We start from the raw sequence: 17,369 nt of genomic DNA, 5'->3' as shown, positions 1-17,369 counted from the left end.
TGGTCGGATTAGATGGTATGTAAGTGCTTTGAATTGAATGGATGTAATATTGCATTTATATGCAAATAGCGTGAGGTTTGTACCATGGGGTCTACTATCAACATATAGAACGCAAACACCATTATTCTTTAAACCTGTCAAAGAAATTAATCAAATGTGGCATTTTTTGATTACTTTTCTTGCCGTTTTGCACAAAAATTAATTGTCCACCAATTAAAAAGACTTTTAATTGCTACAAATAACACCACCAAAATGTATTATATACTCTCATTTATTATGCCATATATGTATATATATATTTATATTACACAATGTATACTTCAAGATAAACTTCGCATTATACATTCCGCCATGTATAACCACACCACACATACGGTTTAAAACATTTCCACATGTTCATGAAATAATCGCTTAGATAGCACATAGATTTCTCTCCATATAATAATCATGGATTTTAAAACTCTTCCAGTCTAGAGACTCAATGTCGAAACCCTATAAGGTTGGGAAGCCAGTTAATTATAGCAGAACCTTGCCAAGATTGCATGTTTGAAGTACTCTGGAAGGACAGCAAGGTGTGTTTTATTTTAAGTCTGGCCCTGTCATCCTCAATGGTATCATGTCGAATTGGAATTGCACGGGTTGCCGCAATGCGGTAAGAATTTAATTGCAGACTCTTTACACTAATGGGATCCTTTCTGCACTTGACCATTTTAGGTGACAATTTGAGTCGTGCGCAAAATTAAAATGGGCGCCTATCTGAGATGTTTTGGTGGGATCTAGAGAGAAATGAGAAGCATGCCCCTCAGTCGCTTGTGTTGGTACCGAAAGCCTCAATTAGTCCCTCTAGCGAATGGATGAACCCGGACACGCTGCATATAGAACCTATGACAAATATGGAGACATCGAAAAAGACATGATGCCATTGCAGTTTTCGCCACAAGAGTTTGAGGTGGAAGAGGCTGGGGAGCAGAAAACAGAGGCCGGCACCCGTGAGGCTCCCAGTCAGGCCCATTAACAGAGCGAAGTGGGGGATATACATGGCCATCAGTAGAGTCAGGACCACAAGAACACATCTTAATGTTAAGCCCCATGATTTGAGTTTACCGTCTATCCCATAGCAATTAGTAAACATTGCAATCCTCCCCTCTTGGAAAATGGACTTCTCTAAGACTTCTACAGCTGCGAAGAATGGCAGGGGATAGGAGAGCAAGGCTTTGGCCACTAGGAAAACGTTGACCACTGCCCTGATAGTAGAGGGGAGGTTATCTGTGATTACCTCTTTTGTCTCATCCGCCCAAGTCAGGTAAGCTACCAAGGCAAACAGTCCCTTCAGTATACAGGCCGCTATATGAGTCCAGTTCATCATGCTGTGGAATTCTTTGGGGCTTTTCATGTTGCCCTCCAACGATGGCAGGAAAATCTGTGAAGTGTAGCTAAAAACGATAATGCCGATGGAAATTGGGAATTTTTTGACATCAATGTAGAATTTGACTTTGTCCCAGGCCCAGTCCCGGGCTCGAGACAGACAGTAGGCGATCACTAGGATGTTGATTACGAAATGAGCCAGAGTGCAGAGCAAGCTAAACTTGGACACCGCTTTGAGATTTCTCAGGAACGCGCAAGGTAACAACACCGCGGTGGCCAAAATAGACCACGACTTTTGAGAGATGGGCAGATTCGGGAAACTGTTATACATCAGGTTGCCGCTTACCACCACATACAAAACGCAGGTCATTATCAACTCAATGATCTGGGCTACATTCACGACCCGGCCGCCCAGCTTGGGAAAGCGGGGGGCGCAGCAGGCATTGGCAATGTCTACATAGGAGTCCCTTACTCTCACCAGCTCGCCGTCCTCGTTTTCCTCGTACAGGCAAGCGATCAGAATCTTCCCCGTGTAGCAACAGACCACAGCAGCGAAAATGATTAAAAAGAGTCCGAGATACCCTCCGTGCAGGATGGCATAGGGCAAACCCAGGACGAACATACCCTGGAAGACAGGTACAAGGCAAGGTGGGCACACTGGTCAAGTTTTTATTAAAAGCACATCGGAAAGTATGAGCAGAGCGAATGTTGCGGACATTTACAGGCAGGGCGTTATATCTACAGCAAATAATTCACATTGTACAGGGGGTCATCCGTTGCTTAATTGGGGATTTATCCCCAATAGTTGATTAAATACACATTTTTTTCGCGACATTCTGCATTTCGTTTCAGTGTTATGCTTGTTCGCCACTGGGTGTAATAAAATGCCTCGTTTTATGAAGCTATATTTAGACTCTGTTCCAGTTATAGTCTGTCTTCAATTAAAATGACAAATAGTTCACGTTCTTCCGGACAAACAGTAAAGAAATTAGCTGCATTCTATATCCGCACTAACTTTATCTTTAGCCCACCTTCATTAATGAATTAAAAGTACCTGCTCGCTACCAGAGTGACTGGGAAGTGGATTTAGATGTTGAATGTAATAGTGAAAGAGGTTTGCTTTACCTGGATGGCGTTAGTCACATTCCAGCCCGCTTCCCAGGCGGTGATTTTCGGCTTCCCCTGAGCCGCTAACTCGACGCACGGCTCCCCGTCTTTGGAGGTGGAGGGAGGCAGCCCGGTGCCGTCTCGCTGGTAGTGACTGTCGCCCTCGGTGGCCGGCTCGGCCTCGCCGGCCACCTCCTCGGTCCTGAGGATGTCCATCTGCAGCCCCTGCCGGTGCTCGTAGTCCAAATCATCGCACTGTGCAAAACCCACCGCTTCCTCGTCGGTCGCCGCCTGAAAGCCCATCCTGGCGAACACGCCGCTAACTTTCGCCTGAGATTTGTTCGAGACCGAAGTGGCAACATTGGAAAGCTTGTTTTTTATGAGGGTCGCCATCTCCACCTGGTTTTTTGGGAGGTTGGGATTCTCTTTTTTTTGGCAAAAAAAAGGGGATCAATTCGAAAACTGCGCAGAAAATCTTTTGTAGAGGGAGGGGGGAAGGTAAGGGGGTGGAGGAGGAGGGGGAGAAGGACCCCAAAACTGCTATCTCCAATTCTTACTGAAAGTGTACCTTTCTTTCCGGTGGCTCATGACAGCTCCTCGAGTTGGAATCTACAACCTTTCCTCCCGCATCCTAAAGCGGTTTCCCCTTCACTGCGAGCAGCAAACAGTTGGATTAGACGCCAGTCCTGCCTTCCAGTTCCCTTTTTCTCTCTCTCTCTCTGCGCAGCTCTTTCGCCGGCTCTGCGCCGCTGAGATCCCAGTTGGTCCCCGTCAGCCGGAGTGATGCCAGATCTCGCTTTGGAGAGAAGCCTAAGGGGGACGAATGAAAGGCGACGTGTCATCCAATTGACAACGCAAGCCATTGCTTTGCCAACCACGTCCCCAAATCCAACACGTTCATCCATCAACCAGAAAGGTTGCATGCATTTCAGGTGGGAGGAGCGCCCGATCCCCCGTCCTACCCACAATATTGTGTCCCCTTTACTGCGATGCAAGAAGATCACAAGTCCTGCATTACTATTTCCACAAACCCACATTAAAGCATAAAGTAATAAAAGTCCCAGTGAATGAAGATCTAATCCTACATTCTCTGATTCTCTGAAATATAAATCACATTGCCACACAAGGGCAGGCTTGTATTACACACTTAGTTTTATAAATTTAACCTCCTTGGAGTGTCCATCTTCTGACCCAGATGATGACCTGGATTGTGACATCCCACACGCTCCTTTCCTAACATCCTTATTCTGATCGGCAAAAAGTATGGTACAAAACACTACTTACCTAAATCGGGGTTTTAACTTGCAGACTATAGAACGCGGAATGCGGAAGGAAAATTTCCCCTTTTTTCGCCGCAGGGACGCCAGAATCTTCTATCCGTCATTCATTTCGTTTTCCAACCGGATTCAGATCTTGCTGAAATCAACCCTCGAAGGCACTGAGTGCACCATTCACCTGTTAACAACGAAACGCGATCATTGAATTCAATACTTTTCGATGCAATCTTAGGAAATTAAAGACGGTGCCTTATCCCATTCAGAAATTCAGGGCAGCAGCCGCAAGACAATAATTACGAAAAGCCCCCCAAAAAATAACTGAAACTAGTCTTCACCCGATAGCAAATACATTTCACACAGATTTTTAAAAAATGCACATTCGAATGGATTTTACCCCCCCCCCCACACACACACACACAATTAGTGTCCAATAGATAAAAGACACAAATGTCCACTTCTAAATTCAACATGAAAAGAGACTGAGAATCTTCCCGTGATTAAACAGAACGGACCTTTTAAAGGGTTTGATTCTAAATATTTTCCCCAAATAAATGCCGGCTTCGGATCTGCTTTCCTTATTAACTTTCACGGATAGTCCATTCTTTTGGTTCTGTTGGTGAACACCGCCGCGGCGACGGTGAAGGCGAAATCTTACTCACATTTGCCCTTTTTGTATATGTGTGTGTGTGATTAATGCAGCGGATTCCAGAACTCTCCCATATCAAACTCAAACAACAATCCCTTTTCTTTAAGTTTCTTATCAGAACGTTTTGAGTGGCTCTCGGGATGTGGGAAGCCACCCCCTTTTTTATCCCCTCGCATTTCTCCCAAGGATCAGCGGGAAGTGAGTTTGCTGCCACTGATTAACTCTCTTATACCAGTGAAATTCCCACTTTGCCAAGTAGGCATCTAACGCGTTCTATTCGTCTTCCACGGGGATTAGTGGACGGACCCTGTTCGTTGGAACATATCTGGCCATACCTACACCGCACGGGAAATATATATACACGCAATATATATTTATATATATATGGAATGATACACAAAGCATGACTAGAGGGAAACATTATATTCACAATTTGAATTCATACTATCCAATGCTGTGAACTGACTGATAGTTACTTTTACAGTTATTTCACACCTTATAACAGTTATTTCATTTTCCACACGTTTTACTTTTAGTTTTAAGTTCTGCATAACATTTACATTTCCCCTTCTGCAGGTCTGTTCCGTATTTTTGTTGAATATTGTAAGTTCTGGCTGATGAGCCCAGAAGGTAGCGTCCTCCCCGCATTTCACTTCAATTCTGATGAATGAAGGACGCGGAAGATCTTTTTCACTGCAATTCCGCACGCCGCTCTTTCGATTGCCCTTAGATGTGTAGCGGTAAGGTGTCAAGATGGAACTTTACCCGATTCTGAATGGGTGAACACACTATGCATTCAGGAGTCAAAGGATGTTCTCGTGTACCCAAGTGAGATTGAAGGATGATTTATAAACGGGCGCACGAGTTGAAAGGGACAGGTGGCTCAAAACTACAACGAATTCCTTCAGTCACGAAAGCCCCTTCATTGACGATATACAGAAGTGTCTTAAGTATGGAACAACGCAAATCCCGGCACTAAGAAAACTGGAGAACCAGCTGAAATTGGTCTACAGAATTTGAGTCACAACGTGGGCTTTAAATTCATTGCGAAATTTTCGAATTTGTGCGGCGCATTTTCAATTTATTACAAGATTGAAAGTCAGTATAATGGGCAGATTAAGTGCATGTTTCAACGTAAAGCAAACTTAATACCCAGTCTGATTTTAACAATGCAAAAATATATGTTCAGGCACTAAGAAGATGCTGGTGACAAATTCCTTGCGCTTTAAGTGTTTCTCGAAGTACATATATACATTTAAACATGCCATTTTGCAGTAATAGCTATTCAATATTGAAATGCCGCAACAATATCTGACAATGCTTGTGTGAACATCAAGCCAGTCTCGACTGGCCCAAGGCGAGAGAGATTTCATTTCAATGACATGATAACGATATCCCAGAATTTCTACGTTATCCCCCGTTGAAGTTAGATTAGTATTCCCGAGTTCGTGTTCTTAGAGAAAAGGGTTTAAATAGAATTTCAGAGGTCTACTTTCTTGGCAGCTTATCTGAGTCACACATGCAATTGGACAGCATGCAGCTTTATGAGACACGGAAGAGTGAATTTGCCTTTTTTAAAAGGCTTCTTTCACGTCCACGGGACGTCTCACATCATTTCTCATCAGATGAACTACTTTTGGCATTGTCGTGAACTGTTGTGCAGGAAAATGCTGGAGGTCAAACAACGGGACATCCGTTCTGGAAAAAAAATTCGCTGTTTTTTTCACACAAAACACACTATATTGTTCTTATCGGGGTTTTGACTCCGTTCTGCGTGCAAAATGGAACGGTAACTGGAGCTCAGTGCTGCTTCAATTGATGCAAAGCGGTTTCGGATGTACTAAGCCGAAAACAGTAGTTCAACCTCTCAGTAAGGTTTTCATCCTAAGTGCAGAGGCGCCATGGTTATTTGCAATAGCTCATTCGAGCGGGTCACTGCAACTGTGTTAGAGCCAAGCTCCTTGTATGAAAAGCGCCTTAATGGAATTTGTAGCCATGATGTCGGCGGTGGACTAGGGTGGGCACAGTGAGAAGTCTCACAACACCATGTTAAAGTCCATCAGGTATATTTGGAATCACGAGTTTTTGGAGCGCTGTTCCTCACCTGATGAAGGAACAGTGCTCTGAAAGCGGATGATTCCAAATCAACCCGTTGGACTTTAACCTGGTGTTGTGAGATTTCTTACTGTGGAATTTGTAAGTGGTTCATCTGAATGGCACATGGATAACCAGGATTCATGTCACTCTGCGCTAATAAGCGTTTGTGCTAAAATTACATATTTGGAAATATGCGAAACAGTTGTATATTCTATATATCGATAGGCTTCATGTAGGGTCCAAGATTCTTCTCCTGGTTAACCAACAAGGATTCCAGGCACCAAATAGTCTCATTCTGTGTTATAATGACTCCATGATCCAAGTCCACGCTTAAAGGTGCGGTAGGGTGGTGGTAAAGTTACTAACAATCCTAACACCTAGACTAATACATAAGGAGCATGAGTTCAAATCCCACGACAGCAGCTAGCCAAATTTAATTCCAACTATTTAATAAGCCAGTATTGATGGTCACAAAGTGACTGGAATACCATAGAACCCCATCTGGTTCACTAATGCCTCTTTCGGGAGGGAAATCTGCTGCCATTACCCAGTCTGGCCCACGTGCAACTCCAGATCCACAATGCTGTGGCTGATTGTTATTTGACGTCTCTGGTGGTTATTCAGTTGTATCAATCTACCATAGAAACAGCACTGTGAGTGAATCTACACCATATGGACTCCAAGGGTTCAAGAATGCAGATCACACCATCTTAAGGGCAACAGAGATTTGCATACAAATGCAGGCCTTGCCAGTGACATTTAAATCCCTTGAATAAATAAAGAAATCTAATAAATAATAAATTAAAGTAAAATAATGCAGTGTAATGTTAAGGAAAAGCACCAAAAGACAATACGTACATGTTTAGTTACGACATGAACAGTCCACCTTTATTCAACAAAAGCCTAGTTTATCAATAGTGTGATGAAGTGTGATTTTTGCTGGTTGTTCCATGATTTCATATTATTAAACGTCAATAATAATAAATCCAGGCTGAGTTCTGCAATTTCAGATCCCAAAGGGAAGCATTGGAAATATTATTCAGAGCAGCGAAAGAACATGGTGTATGGACATGTACATTGTAATGGAAATGGAGGAAAGCACAGTGCTACATTGTAGATGAAGCCCAATTGCAGCTTGTATTTGCCCAGGAAATGAACATTTGACAACAGATCCCAGTATATAGACATGTTTTAGAAAGAAAGGAAGACTTGCATTCATATAGTTTTTTTTCCACAATCACTGCATGTTTCAAAGTCATTTACATCCAGTGAAGTTCCTTTGATGTTGACTCACTGTTGTGATGTTGAAAATACACCAGGAAGTTTGTGCACAGCAAACTCACATAAACAGCAATGTCATAATGGCCAAATAATCTGTCTTTGAATGTTAATTGAGAGATAAATATCAGACAGAACACCAGGAATGACTCCACTGTTCTTCTTCAGACTAGGACCATGGAAGTTTTGAATCCACCTAACCTCAGTAGGCATAAGGGATTTGGATTAACATTTAGTTAAAAAACAGCACCTCCAACAGTGCAGCACTCCCTCACTACTGCACTGGAATGTCAGTCTTGATTTGTGTGCTCAGGGTCTAGAATGGGATTTTGACTCAGAACCTTGTGCCTCAGGGGAAAGTGCCCACTAAGCCAAACTGACACACAGAAAAGAAGTATGAGGAAGTTCCGAATCATCAAAGACATGACAGTTCGTTCATCAGGAATAATCAACCACCCCCACTCCACTTTATAGAGTTGCGAATATCCTCAACTTTTACGTGACAGGGATTTTCCACAGAGGCCGTTGTAGGAGTCACACTTTGTTTAGCTTTGAGACGAGCATATTATTTTCTGCAGAGTGAATAATGACAGACTGAAATGTGTATCAAAAGATAATTTGTTTTATTGACTAGTTGGCTACATTTTGGCAGGTTCACTCTCTTATGTTGTGAATGTAAGCAACATTTCTCTAGTTGAGGGAGTTGCATGGGGAGACAGCTGCACAACCAAATTGTCAATGTAAAAACTGAATAATGCCTGTCCATGCTGTTTCGTGCTTTCTTCTCTCCAAGTGAGTTCAAACTGGCAATGTTAATATATGAGAGAGTTTCAACCCCAATAACTCCAAATCATCAGAGATATTGTGCATAAATGAAGCTAAATCTGAGGTGCTGGCTGACAATGTTGATATTCCATTTTGCTAATAGCAGCTCGCAATGCAGTGATCTTAATTTGACTTTATTCATGTGGAAATAGCAGTACATTTCTAAATGTTGAACACATGTGGCACATTGGCACAGTAGTTAGCACTACTGCCTCACAGCATCAGGGACCCGGGTTCGATTCCCAGCTTGGGTCACTGCCTGTACAGAGTTTTCACATTTTCCCTGTGTCTGGGTGGGTTTCCTCCAGATGCTGCAGTTTCCTCCCACAGTCTGAAAGATGTGCTTGTTAGGTGTACTTGCCATACTAAATCCTCCTTCAGTGTACCCAAACAGACACTCGAGTATGAGACTAGGGCAATTTCACATTAACATCATTGCAGTGTTAATGTAAGTCTAATTGTGATACTAACAAGTAAACTTTAAACTTTTAAAAACCTCATCCTTTTGAAAGTAGATTGACTTAGGTGTGTACTTGCATAGAACCCAGAAGAAACACTATATGTCACCATCTCCCCCCTGTACTTTATGGCTCCTCACTAACCATCATCAGACCTTTGTATTCCTCCCATGTCAAAACCCATACTTATTATCAACATTTATAACCAATCCATAATTTGTATATCTAGTGGCATCAGCTTTAAATGGGGATGGTAACAGTTGGTGTCCTGGTGCACTTCAGCCTTAGCTAGTGGATCATTTTGGTTCTCATCGTACTGTGAAGAGAGCAGAAAGATACTAAAATACATCCATTTTTGGACTGTATTATCACAATTTGTTTTTATGGACTTGTAAATAATTTGTATCAACGTTCTGATAATAAGCCTTGCAAAAATATATATAGTTTACATTGGTCTGTGGCCTCTTCTATTTTTTATTATTGCAACATTTTGTATTCTTTCCCTTTGAAAAATATCTATGATATCTTTCTCAATTGCTTCAGGTTATGGCATGCATCAATTTGTTCCACTATCCTGTTACATGCAAGTTTGATCTTTAAATTTAAGCTCATGTGATTTGTTTCACTGAAATTTCTCACTCCAGTACACTGGGGGCCAATTCTCCCAAAAAAAATTTAAGTATCAAATTTGCATAAAAACTGGAGTAAACTATGTTGGCTTTTTCACTGGGAGTTTCAAAATGAATCTCCCACACTCTGTGCACTGTAGAGTGTGCATTAGTGCGAATCAGTCTAAAAATCAGTGGGCAGGGCTTATTCCTGCTGGAGAGGCTGGCAGCATAGCACTGAATGGTCCACTGTGCATGCGCTGATCTGTCAGCGCTGAGATAGGCACATGCGCAGTGGCCCCTGTGTGCTGGCTTCCTGATTGCTGGCCAGCTTGATCATTGGCCAGCTCCCCTGCATTGCTGGCTATGCGGCTCCCCCTTCCCCCCTGTCCTGCCCCCCTCACAGCCCAATCATTGGCCTCCTGAACATACCGGGCCAGCCTCAACACCGCCCCCCCCCCACCCTGCTCCCTGCAACCTCCATCTCCCAATCCCATCCTCCTTCACTCTCACTGGCAGCCCTATCTACCCGCCAGCAGTCTTGGCCATCCCTGTAGCTCTGATCCCCCAGCAGGCTGCCTTTCCCCCTACCCTGATGACCAACCCCAATCGCTGGCCGCCCTCCCTTTGTCACTCAGCCCAAAGTGCAGAGAGGCAGCCGGAACCCTCACCTCACCAATCACCCCCCCCCCCCCAAGAAGCTCTGCCCCCATCAGGCCCCACTACCATTAGCCCCCATCCCCGCGGCACTGCCCTAGGTGCAGTGGGCTATGCCAAGATGCCCCCTGGGCATTGGCACCACTTATTGGGCAGTGTCAGCGGGCTATGGCTGGCACTGCCAAGGTGGCAATACCTACGGGACACCCCCAGCACCCGACCCTCTGCAAGGTCTCAATTGCCTCACTTTCACTCCAGCGGGCAAGTGGGGAGCTATACTAAACCCAGCTGGAGTGAACCATTCCTGGTGGAGGGGAAACGATAGCAGGCCCAAAAACTTCAATCCTGGGTCTGCTAATGATACTCAAATATATTAAAACCCCCATTTGAACAACGTAATATTCCGGAAATTGGCGCACAGCTGATGGCACTGCCTAGTGGGGAGTGCAGCAGGCTGGGAGTATCAACCCCAATTATTCTCTTTCCCATCACAGCACATTTAATGTTAATTTACAAACCATGATATTTTCACTTCTGAGCCATTTTTATTGAATCCTTGTTCATATTTCCCTGCAGCAATAAGAAACTTTTTTGTGTAGATCTTTTTACAACAAATACCTTTGATATTGTTTGTTTTGTCCTGCTCACATATCACCTTATTGAGAGTCAAAGTTTATTTATTAGTTACATGTACGCTTACATTAATAGTGTAATGAAGTTGCTGTGAAAATCCCCTAGTCGCCACACTCCAGTGCCCCACTCGGGTACACTGAGGGAGAATTTGGCATGACCAATGCACCCAACCAGCACGTCTTTTGGATTGTGGGAGTCAACTGGAGCACCAGAAGGAAACTCCCACAGACACAGGGAGAACGTGCAAACTCCACACAGACAGTGACCCAAACTGGGAATTGACCAGGGTCCCTAGCACTGTGAGGCAGCAGTACTAACCTGTGCTCACCAACCTCCATTGACTGCCAGTTAAGCAACACCTCCATTTTCAAAAATCTTCTCCTTGTTTTCAACTTCCTCCAGAGATTGTTCATCTCTATCTCTGTAATCTCCTAGAGCTTCACAATCCTCCAAGGTATCTTTTTTTATTCATTCGTGGGACATGAGCATTGCTGACTGGTCAGCAATTATTGCCCATCCCTTGTTGCCCAAGGGTAGTTGAGAGTCAACCACATTGCTGTGGATCTGGAGTCACATATAGGCCAGACCAGGTTAGGATGGCAGATTTCCTTTTCTAAGTGACATGGTGAACCAGATGGGTTTTTCCAACAATTGACAGTGGTTTCATAATCATCAGTAGATTCTTAATTCCAGATATTTTTTATTGAACTCAAATTCCACCACCTACTGCGGCAGGATTTGAACTCAGGTCCCCAGAACATCAGCTGAGTGAATTAATAGTCTAGTGATAATACCGCTATGCCATCACCTCTCCTCACTGCATTCTTCTAGTTCTGGTCTCTTGTGCAGCTCAATTCTAATCACGCTGCCATTGTCCTTAAAAGCTGGACCTTCTTCCCAAAACCTCTTCACCACTTCAGCTCTCTTCCCTCCTTTGATATACTCTGTAAAACCTATTGCTTTGACCAACATTTTGTACAATGCCCTACCGAATCCTTCTGGAATTCAGCATCAAATGTTGTGTAATAATGGTCATGTGGAACAGCTTGGGATATTTTATTATCTTAAAGGTGTTATATGAACACAAGTTTTGTTGTTTTATTCCAAGCAATATCAATGCCTTTTTTAATCATAGAATTCCTATGGTGCAGAAAGAGATCATTCAGTCCATCGAGTCTGCACTGACCACTATCCCACCCAGGTCCTATCCCTGTAACCTCAAGTACTTTACCTTGCTAGTCTCCTGACAGTAAGAGGCAATTTAGCATGGCCAATCAATTTAGCATGGCCAATCAATCTAACCTGCATATCTATGGACTGTGGGGGGAAACTGGAGTAGCCGGAGGAAACACACACAGACATGAGTAGAATGTGCAAGCTCCACACAGACAGTCACCCAAGCCTGGTATTGAACCCAGGTCTTTGCGAAGCAGCAGTACTAACCACTGTGCTATTTTTATGATCTTCCTTAAACTGTGCAATGTCCTTTAAATCCCTAGACAGACATCCAACCAGTATTCACTGTTTTAGATACCTTGCCAGACTTGACAGCTTCTTTGCCTATTTGGGGTGACCTTGACTTATCAAGAATGAACTTGGATTGCTGTGTTATATAAGTTACCAGGGCCTCACTGTTAATTTGCTTTACTTGCCATTCAACTATTTGCATCAAAGATTTTCATCCACAACCAAATATCTACCTTTTCAATGAGATTATTAGGCTTAATAAATTAAATTGCTGTCTTCATGCTCTACAGTGTATGAATCAGCATAGCCCAAATCTAATAATTAACTTTAAAATAAGGTAAATAACTTGCTAGGGAGTATGTTAGTGCCAACTATATTCCCTCAATCTTCAGAAAGTGAAAATATTATATTCATCAACCATAGCTTAGAGGTTAAAACTATATTCCATATTTATTCAGTTAAAATATTAAACTGAAGCTTCATAAATGGGCAAAATACTATTCAATGCAATATATGCAAGCTGGAGTTATTGTTTAAAATGTGTCCATTGTTTTGATAGTTTGACTCAATAAGTTCTTTGAAACATCTTTATAGAGCTATAGAACATGCAGACACATGGCATACACACTGAAGACCACAAGAAAGTTCTTGGGGTGGTGATGACATGTTTTGTTTTGAAATTCAGATGCTTTCTTCACAATAGTCAGGCAATGAAAATGTTAACAATCTTCACACCTTGACAGACAAATTAGTGAAACCTTGTAACTGTTGCTATCCTGGTAACTGAATAGCCCACTTAGTTTATCACTTTACAGTAACTGTAAATTACACTTATCTTCTGGCAATGTGCCAACTTGCCACCCCAGTACGTCATCCCAAATGATTTCCCACAGAAATGTATTTGCATCTTTGCTATAGATAATCTCCAAACTCCCATCTGAAACTTAGCGAAGGAGATTAATCTTCATTTGGCCTTACTTCTAAACCTAAAAAGAGGTGAATCTTGCTATTTTCATCGTAGATGGGTCCCACTTATTTGATATTACCCGAGAAGATAGAACTTCTTACACTTGAAAACAATCTCTACTAAAAATACAGGGATCAATTTGCTAAATAAAATTGTATCAGAATTCGGAATGTTTGTACTTTTTAGTCACTGTTGAAGTAGAAAACTGAGCATTTATTCAAAATTTACAGCCAACATTAGGATGTTTCTGGAATGTTTCATCCAAAAACCAATAGGTTGCTTTGCTACAGCTGACTGGCTTGAATGAGTGCCTGTTTAAAACTTGTGAGACAGCTGAGTTAAGTTATACGGGACTTGTTCCCTGGCAAAACTGAATTCCCTTCAGGTGCACATGCATACTTACATATGGATACATGCACATAACAATTCTTAAGAGGGTCCAAATTACTGTTACATTTTATGGCAACTTAGCATACATTAAACAACAGGAAAATCAAGTTCAAAAATTTCCTGATGGGTCAATTAAAGCTTTTGAAGTTGGCATCATGCTTCTTGGATATGTGGCCAAGAACCATTGAGACATTAGCTGCCAAAGACGGTTTCACACTAATTGACAGAATTTGATCTGATCTCTCAAATTCATATTATGTGAATTATACTGAATTACCTGTCAAATCATTTTTCATGGACACAAGCCACAGTGTTAAGTCTCCTGTAAGCAATTACAATTTGTGCTTTTTTCTACACTCAATCACTTTTTTTCCTAAAGTTTATTTATTTGCGTCATAAGTAAGCTTACATTAACACTGCAGTGACATTACTGTGCAAATCCCCTCATTACCACACTGTTCGGGTACACTGAGGGAAAATTTAGCATGGCCAATGCACCTAACCAGCATGTGTTTCAGGCTGTGGGAGGAAATCAGAGCATCTGGAGGAAATCCGTATAGATGCAGGGAGAATGTGCAGACTCTGCACAGACAGTGACCCAAGTCGGGAACTGAACCTGGGTCGTTGGTGCTGTGAGGCAGCAGTGATGTAATGATCTCCATTCAACATTTGTTTAGTTTTAGATTTCACAATAATGCATTGACAATTACCATGCACTGGAAATTATGGTGGACAGGTGAAAATTGAGTCTTTCATTTGACTTCAACACTAATACAAAGGCTGGAAACTGTAAATTAAACAGAAAGCACTGGAAATATTCAACAGCTTAAGGAGCAGCAATGAAGACAGAAATAAGACTTAACAGAGTTTTGGGTTGGCGGGATGTCATTTTCCCTTTATGTGTCTCAATTTCCCAGTAAGTTATTTAAGGATTTCAATCCTACCTCTTCAATTTGTGAGAAATTTGAATCTATTTGTTTTTGGATTTCTGGAGTAAGTTTATCATTATAGTTATAGTTTATATTAATGTTCTACCATGTCTCAAGAGTAAGTGCTCCAAACACTGGCTATGTAAGGTCAGGGTTTTGGCCTTAATACCTCAGTGAACTTTGACCACTACAATCTAATGAGGAATTCCCCTTTTGTGCTGATATCCAGAATAAAGACTGAACGCAGGTGAGGATATAATTTTTTTGTAAGATTTATAGTGTGAAGGACTTGCCCTGCACTACAATCTAACTGATAACAGATCAGCAACTCCATTGTGTTGAAGGGTTCTTCACTGATCCAAATAGGTTATCTTCAGTGATGCAGAGATGTTTAAATCAGGTTAGATACATTCAAACATGAATATCTTAACAGGAGCAATAAAAAATGAAAGCTGAACAGGAAACACTATTAATCATATTTGTAATATCTTTTTTGTTAATCCAGCTTTGCTAAAATCTTGTCAAGTGATTTACCAAATGACTAAACTTGCTCAGGTAACTGTACTGAGACATGTCTTAACATTAAAGCAAATCTACTTAACTGGAAACAAAATGTGTAAAATAAAAGGATAGTATCAGCTATTTTACAACCTGATTGAAAGCACTGTAAGATCCCATATAAAATTAAAGTTTATTCTTCACATAAGGTTGCAGTTCCTCGTTGGAGTGCCTGTCATATCCGTGGTAAAAAAAAAATCTCAATCTAAACGTTTTGAGCGTAAATTAGGCAATGCCGTAAACTTCATTCTTTACAAACGGTTGCAGCCCCTTGTTTAAATGCCTCTCAAATCCGTGGAAAAGAATCTGAATCTAAATATTTGAGGGTAAATTAGACAATGTCCTACTGTGCAATGAGATAACTTTAAAGTGCACATTGCTCAGATCGTGCGACTCACAAACCGTTTCCAACTTAATTATTTTAACGAACCAATGCCAGTTTTAATACACTTCAAGAACAAAACAAAATCTTGTCTTCTACAGCGACATCCTAAACTGATCTAAAACAGCGCGCTTCCTATCTTGCTACACAAACACTCTCCCACGCTAATCCGTAATCACAGGCAAAAAGAATTGCTTCAGACTCGTCACTCTTACCAACCTACACTTAATTTTTTGACGGAACTGGTCCATAATCGTGAGGCAAATGAAACAGTCAGACAATGACCTAACGCTGGCAGTCTTGAGGTCTCATCGCTGCTCTGAGTAGGATTTACCAGGATTATGTTAAATACGATCCAAACGTCGAACGGTCGAATTTTAATATGACTTGGTCACGCCTTGTTTCAATTTAAATTGCCTCCCCCCCCCCCAGCATTTTTTTAAACCGCGACTGTCAATCACATACAACATTGTTCCAGGCTGGATAAGTCACTGCAGTATTGGAGAATTACATTTGGATTTTCTGTGTTGTATATTGATCAGTACAGGATCAGATACAGACAATTGAATTGCTTCGAAGTGCAAATAACACACGCATCTCTTTTCTTTTAACTCTTGTACTTGAGATGCTGGCTCTAAGGCTAGCTTTCCTCGCCCAAATTGAGACTTCTGAGTAAACGATAGGAATCACCAGGGAAAGCTTCCCTGTTCGCCCCTACCGGTCCACACTCATCAGCCAATTCTGTCACTGGGCCGAGCGGTGCTTTGAATTACAAGGGCAGGGTTTGGGAAGTGGCTGAGTCGATAACATCATGCGTTGAACTTGGAAACGATGCCAGCCGGAGGGGTCTCGCTGTTGACAATAAAAATAAACTTATCATGAAATTAATGCAAGGTTCCGACATTCAACTTCTCTGAAACACAGTTTTGGGCTTAAATATGATCTTAACTCGATGCATAGTTTCTTCAATAAAGCATCGATTTGGATCACACTGTGTGCTATCTGAGTGCAAGTTTCCGCACTGGCAGTAGATGAATCCCAGAATAAAAACTTACAGGACGCCTTCGAATCTCACACTGAGTACAGGATCTTTCTGGAATGAGATTGCTGCTGTTTGGAAAATTGCTCTGGCACAGTATTTATCCGATTCCCTTTAAAATATATATATATGTATATATAATACTGTATGGTTCACACACAACTCTTCTCTCAGTGGTCACATGTTAGAGATATTACAGATGTAGTGCAGTCTAAGCATTTTAGTGAATTGAATGCTGTTTTGTGTTAAAACAAGTCCGGAATGACGAAGGAGCCCCCGGGACTCCGATTAGACTGAATTTACCCTTCACAATGTGTTAAGTGGGCGATATGAGATTGCCTCTCCGCCAATGGTCCTGAGCCAAGGCTGCATTTACATTAACTCTTGGTCGAAATCAATGCCTGCTTTGTCCCAGTACTAACTTGGTGTGCAACTCCCACCCTGACACCCACTCGTGTAATGGGATTGCGTTCTCACTGCACTGATTCTATCCCTCCACCTCTATTTAACAATTCGTCACGCCGTGACACATAGCAATTATTTTGCACTGTGTTTATCAGGCGGGACTGACAATTCCTACCAGGCAGATTACATTGAAAGCTGGTCTTTTTCGACGCTTCATTTCTCTCGCAGTGAATCCGAGTCCAAATAACCTCGAAATAGAAACAGAGAAAAGCTGGGGACCA

The 17,369-nt window shown here is 42.0% G+C and overlaps 1 protein-coding gene across 2 annotated transcripts; it reads right to left on the bottom strand.

Annotated features, from left to right (window-relative positions):
* Positions 1-255: 255 nt before the first annotated feature.
* Positions 256-15,883, bottom strand: slc32a1 (solute carrier family 32 member 1). 2 transcript variants are annotated; one of them, XM_080204785.1, is made up of 4 exons: positions 15,868-15,883; positions 3,757-3,927; positions 2,491-3,282; positions 256-1,990 (listed from the first exon to the last, which is right to left on the bottom strand). In XM_080204785.1, exons 3-4 carry the CDS (start codon positions 2,863-2,865, stop codon positions 803-805), a joined length of 1,563 nt encoding a protein of 520 aa, XP_080060911.1. In that variant the 5' UTR covers positions 2,866-3,282; positions 3,757-3,927; positions 15,868-15,883; the 3' UTR covers positions 256-802. The 2 variants fall into 2 exon arrangements, with proteins under 2 accessions (XP_080060911.1, XP_080060910.1); XM_080204784.1 differs by lacking the exon at positions 15,868-15,883 and adding an exon at positions 4,262-4,655.
* Positions 15,884-17,369: the final 1,486 nt, after the last annotated feature.

This window comes from Carcharhinus amblyrhynchos, chromosome 16 (genome assembly GCF_965287045.1).
Source record: "Carcharhinus amblyrhynchos chromosome 16, sCarAmb.v2.hapA, whole genome shotgun sequence".
NCBI classification, from domain to species: Eukaryota; Metazoa; Chordata; class Chondrichthyes; order Carcharhiniformes; family Carcharhinidae; genus Carcharhinus; species Carcharhinus amblyrhynchos.
This window is presented reverse-complemented; position numbering and strand designations above follow the sequence as displayed.

Excerpts from the sequence above, each read along its gene's own strand:
- slc32a1 (XM_080204785.1), bottom strand. The coding sequence starts at position 2,865 with ATGGCGACCCTCATAAAAAACAAGCTTTCCAATGTTGCCACTTCGGTC. Across the intron at positions 1,991-2,490 it reads ATGTGACTAACGCCATCCAG|GGTATGTTCGTCCTGGGTTT; the intron begins GTAAAGCAAACC and ends CCTGTCTTCCAG.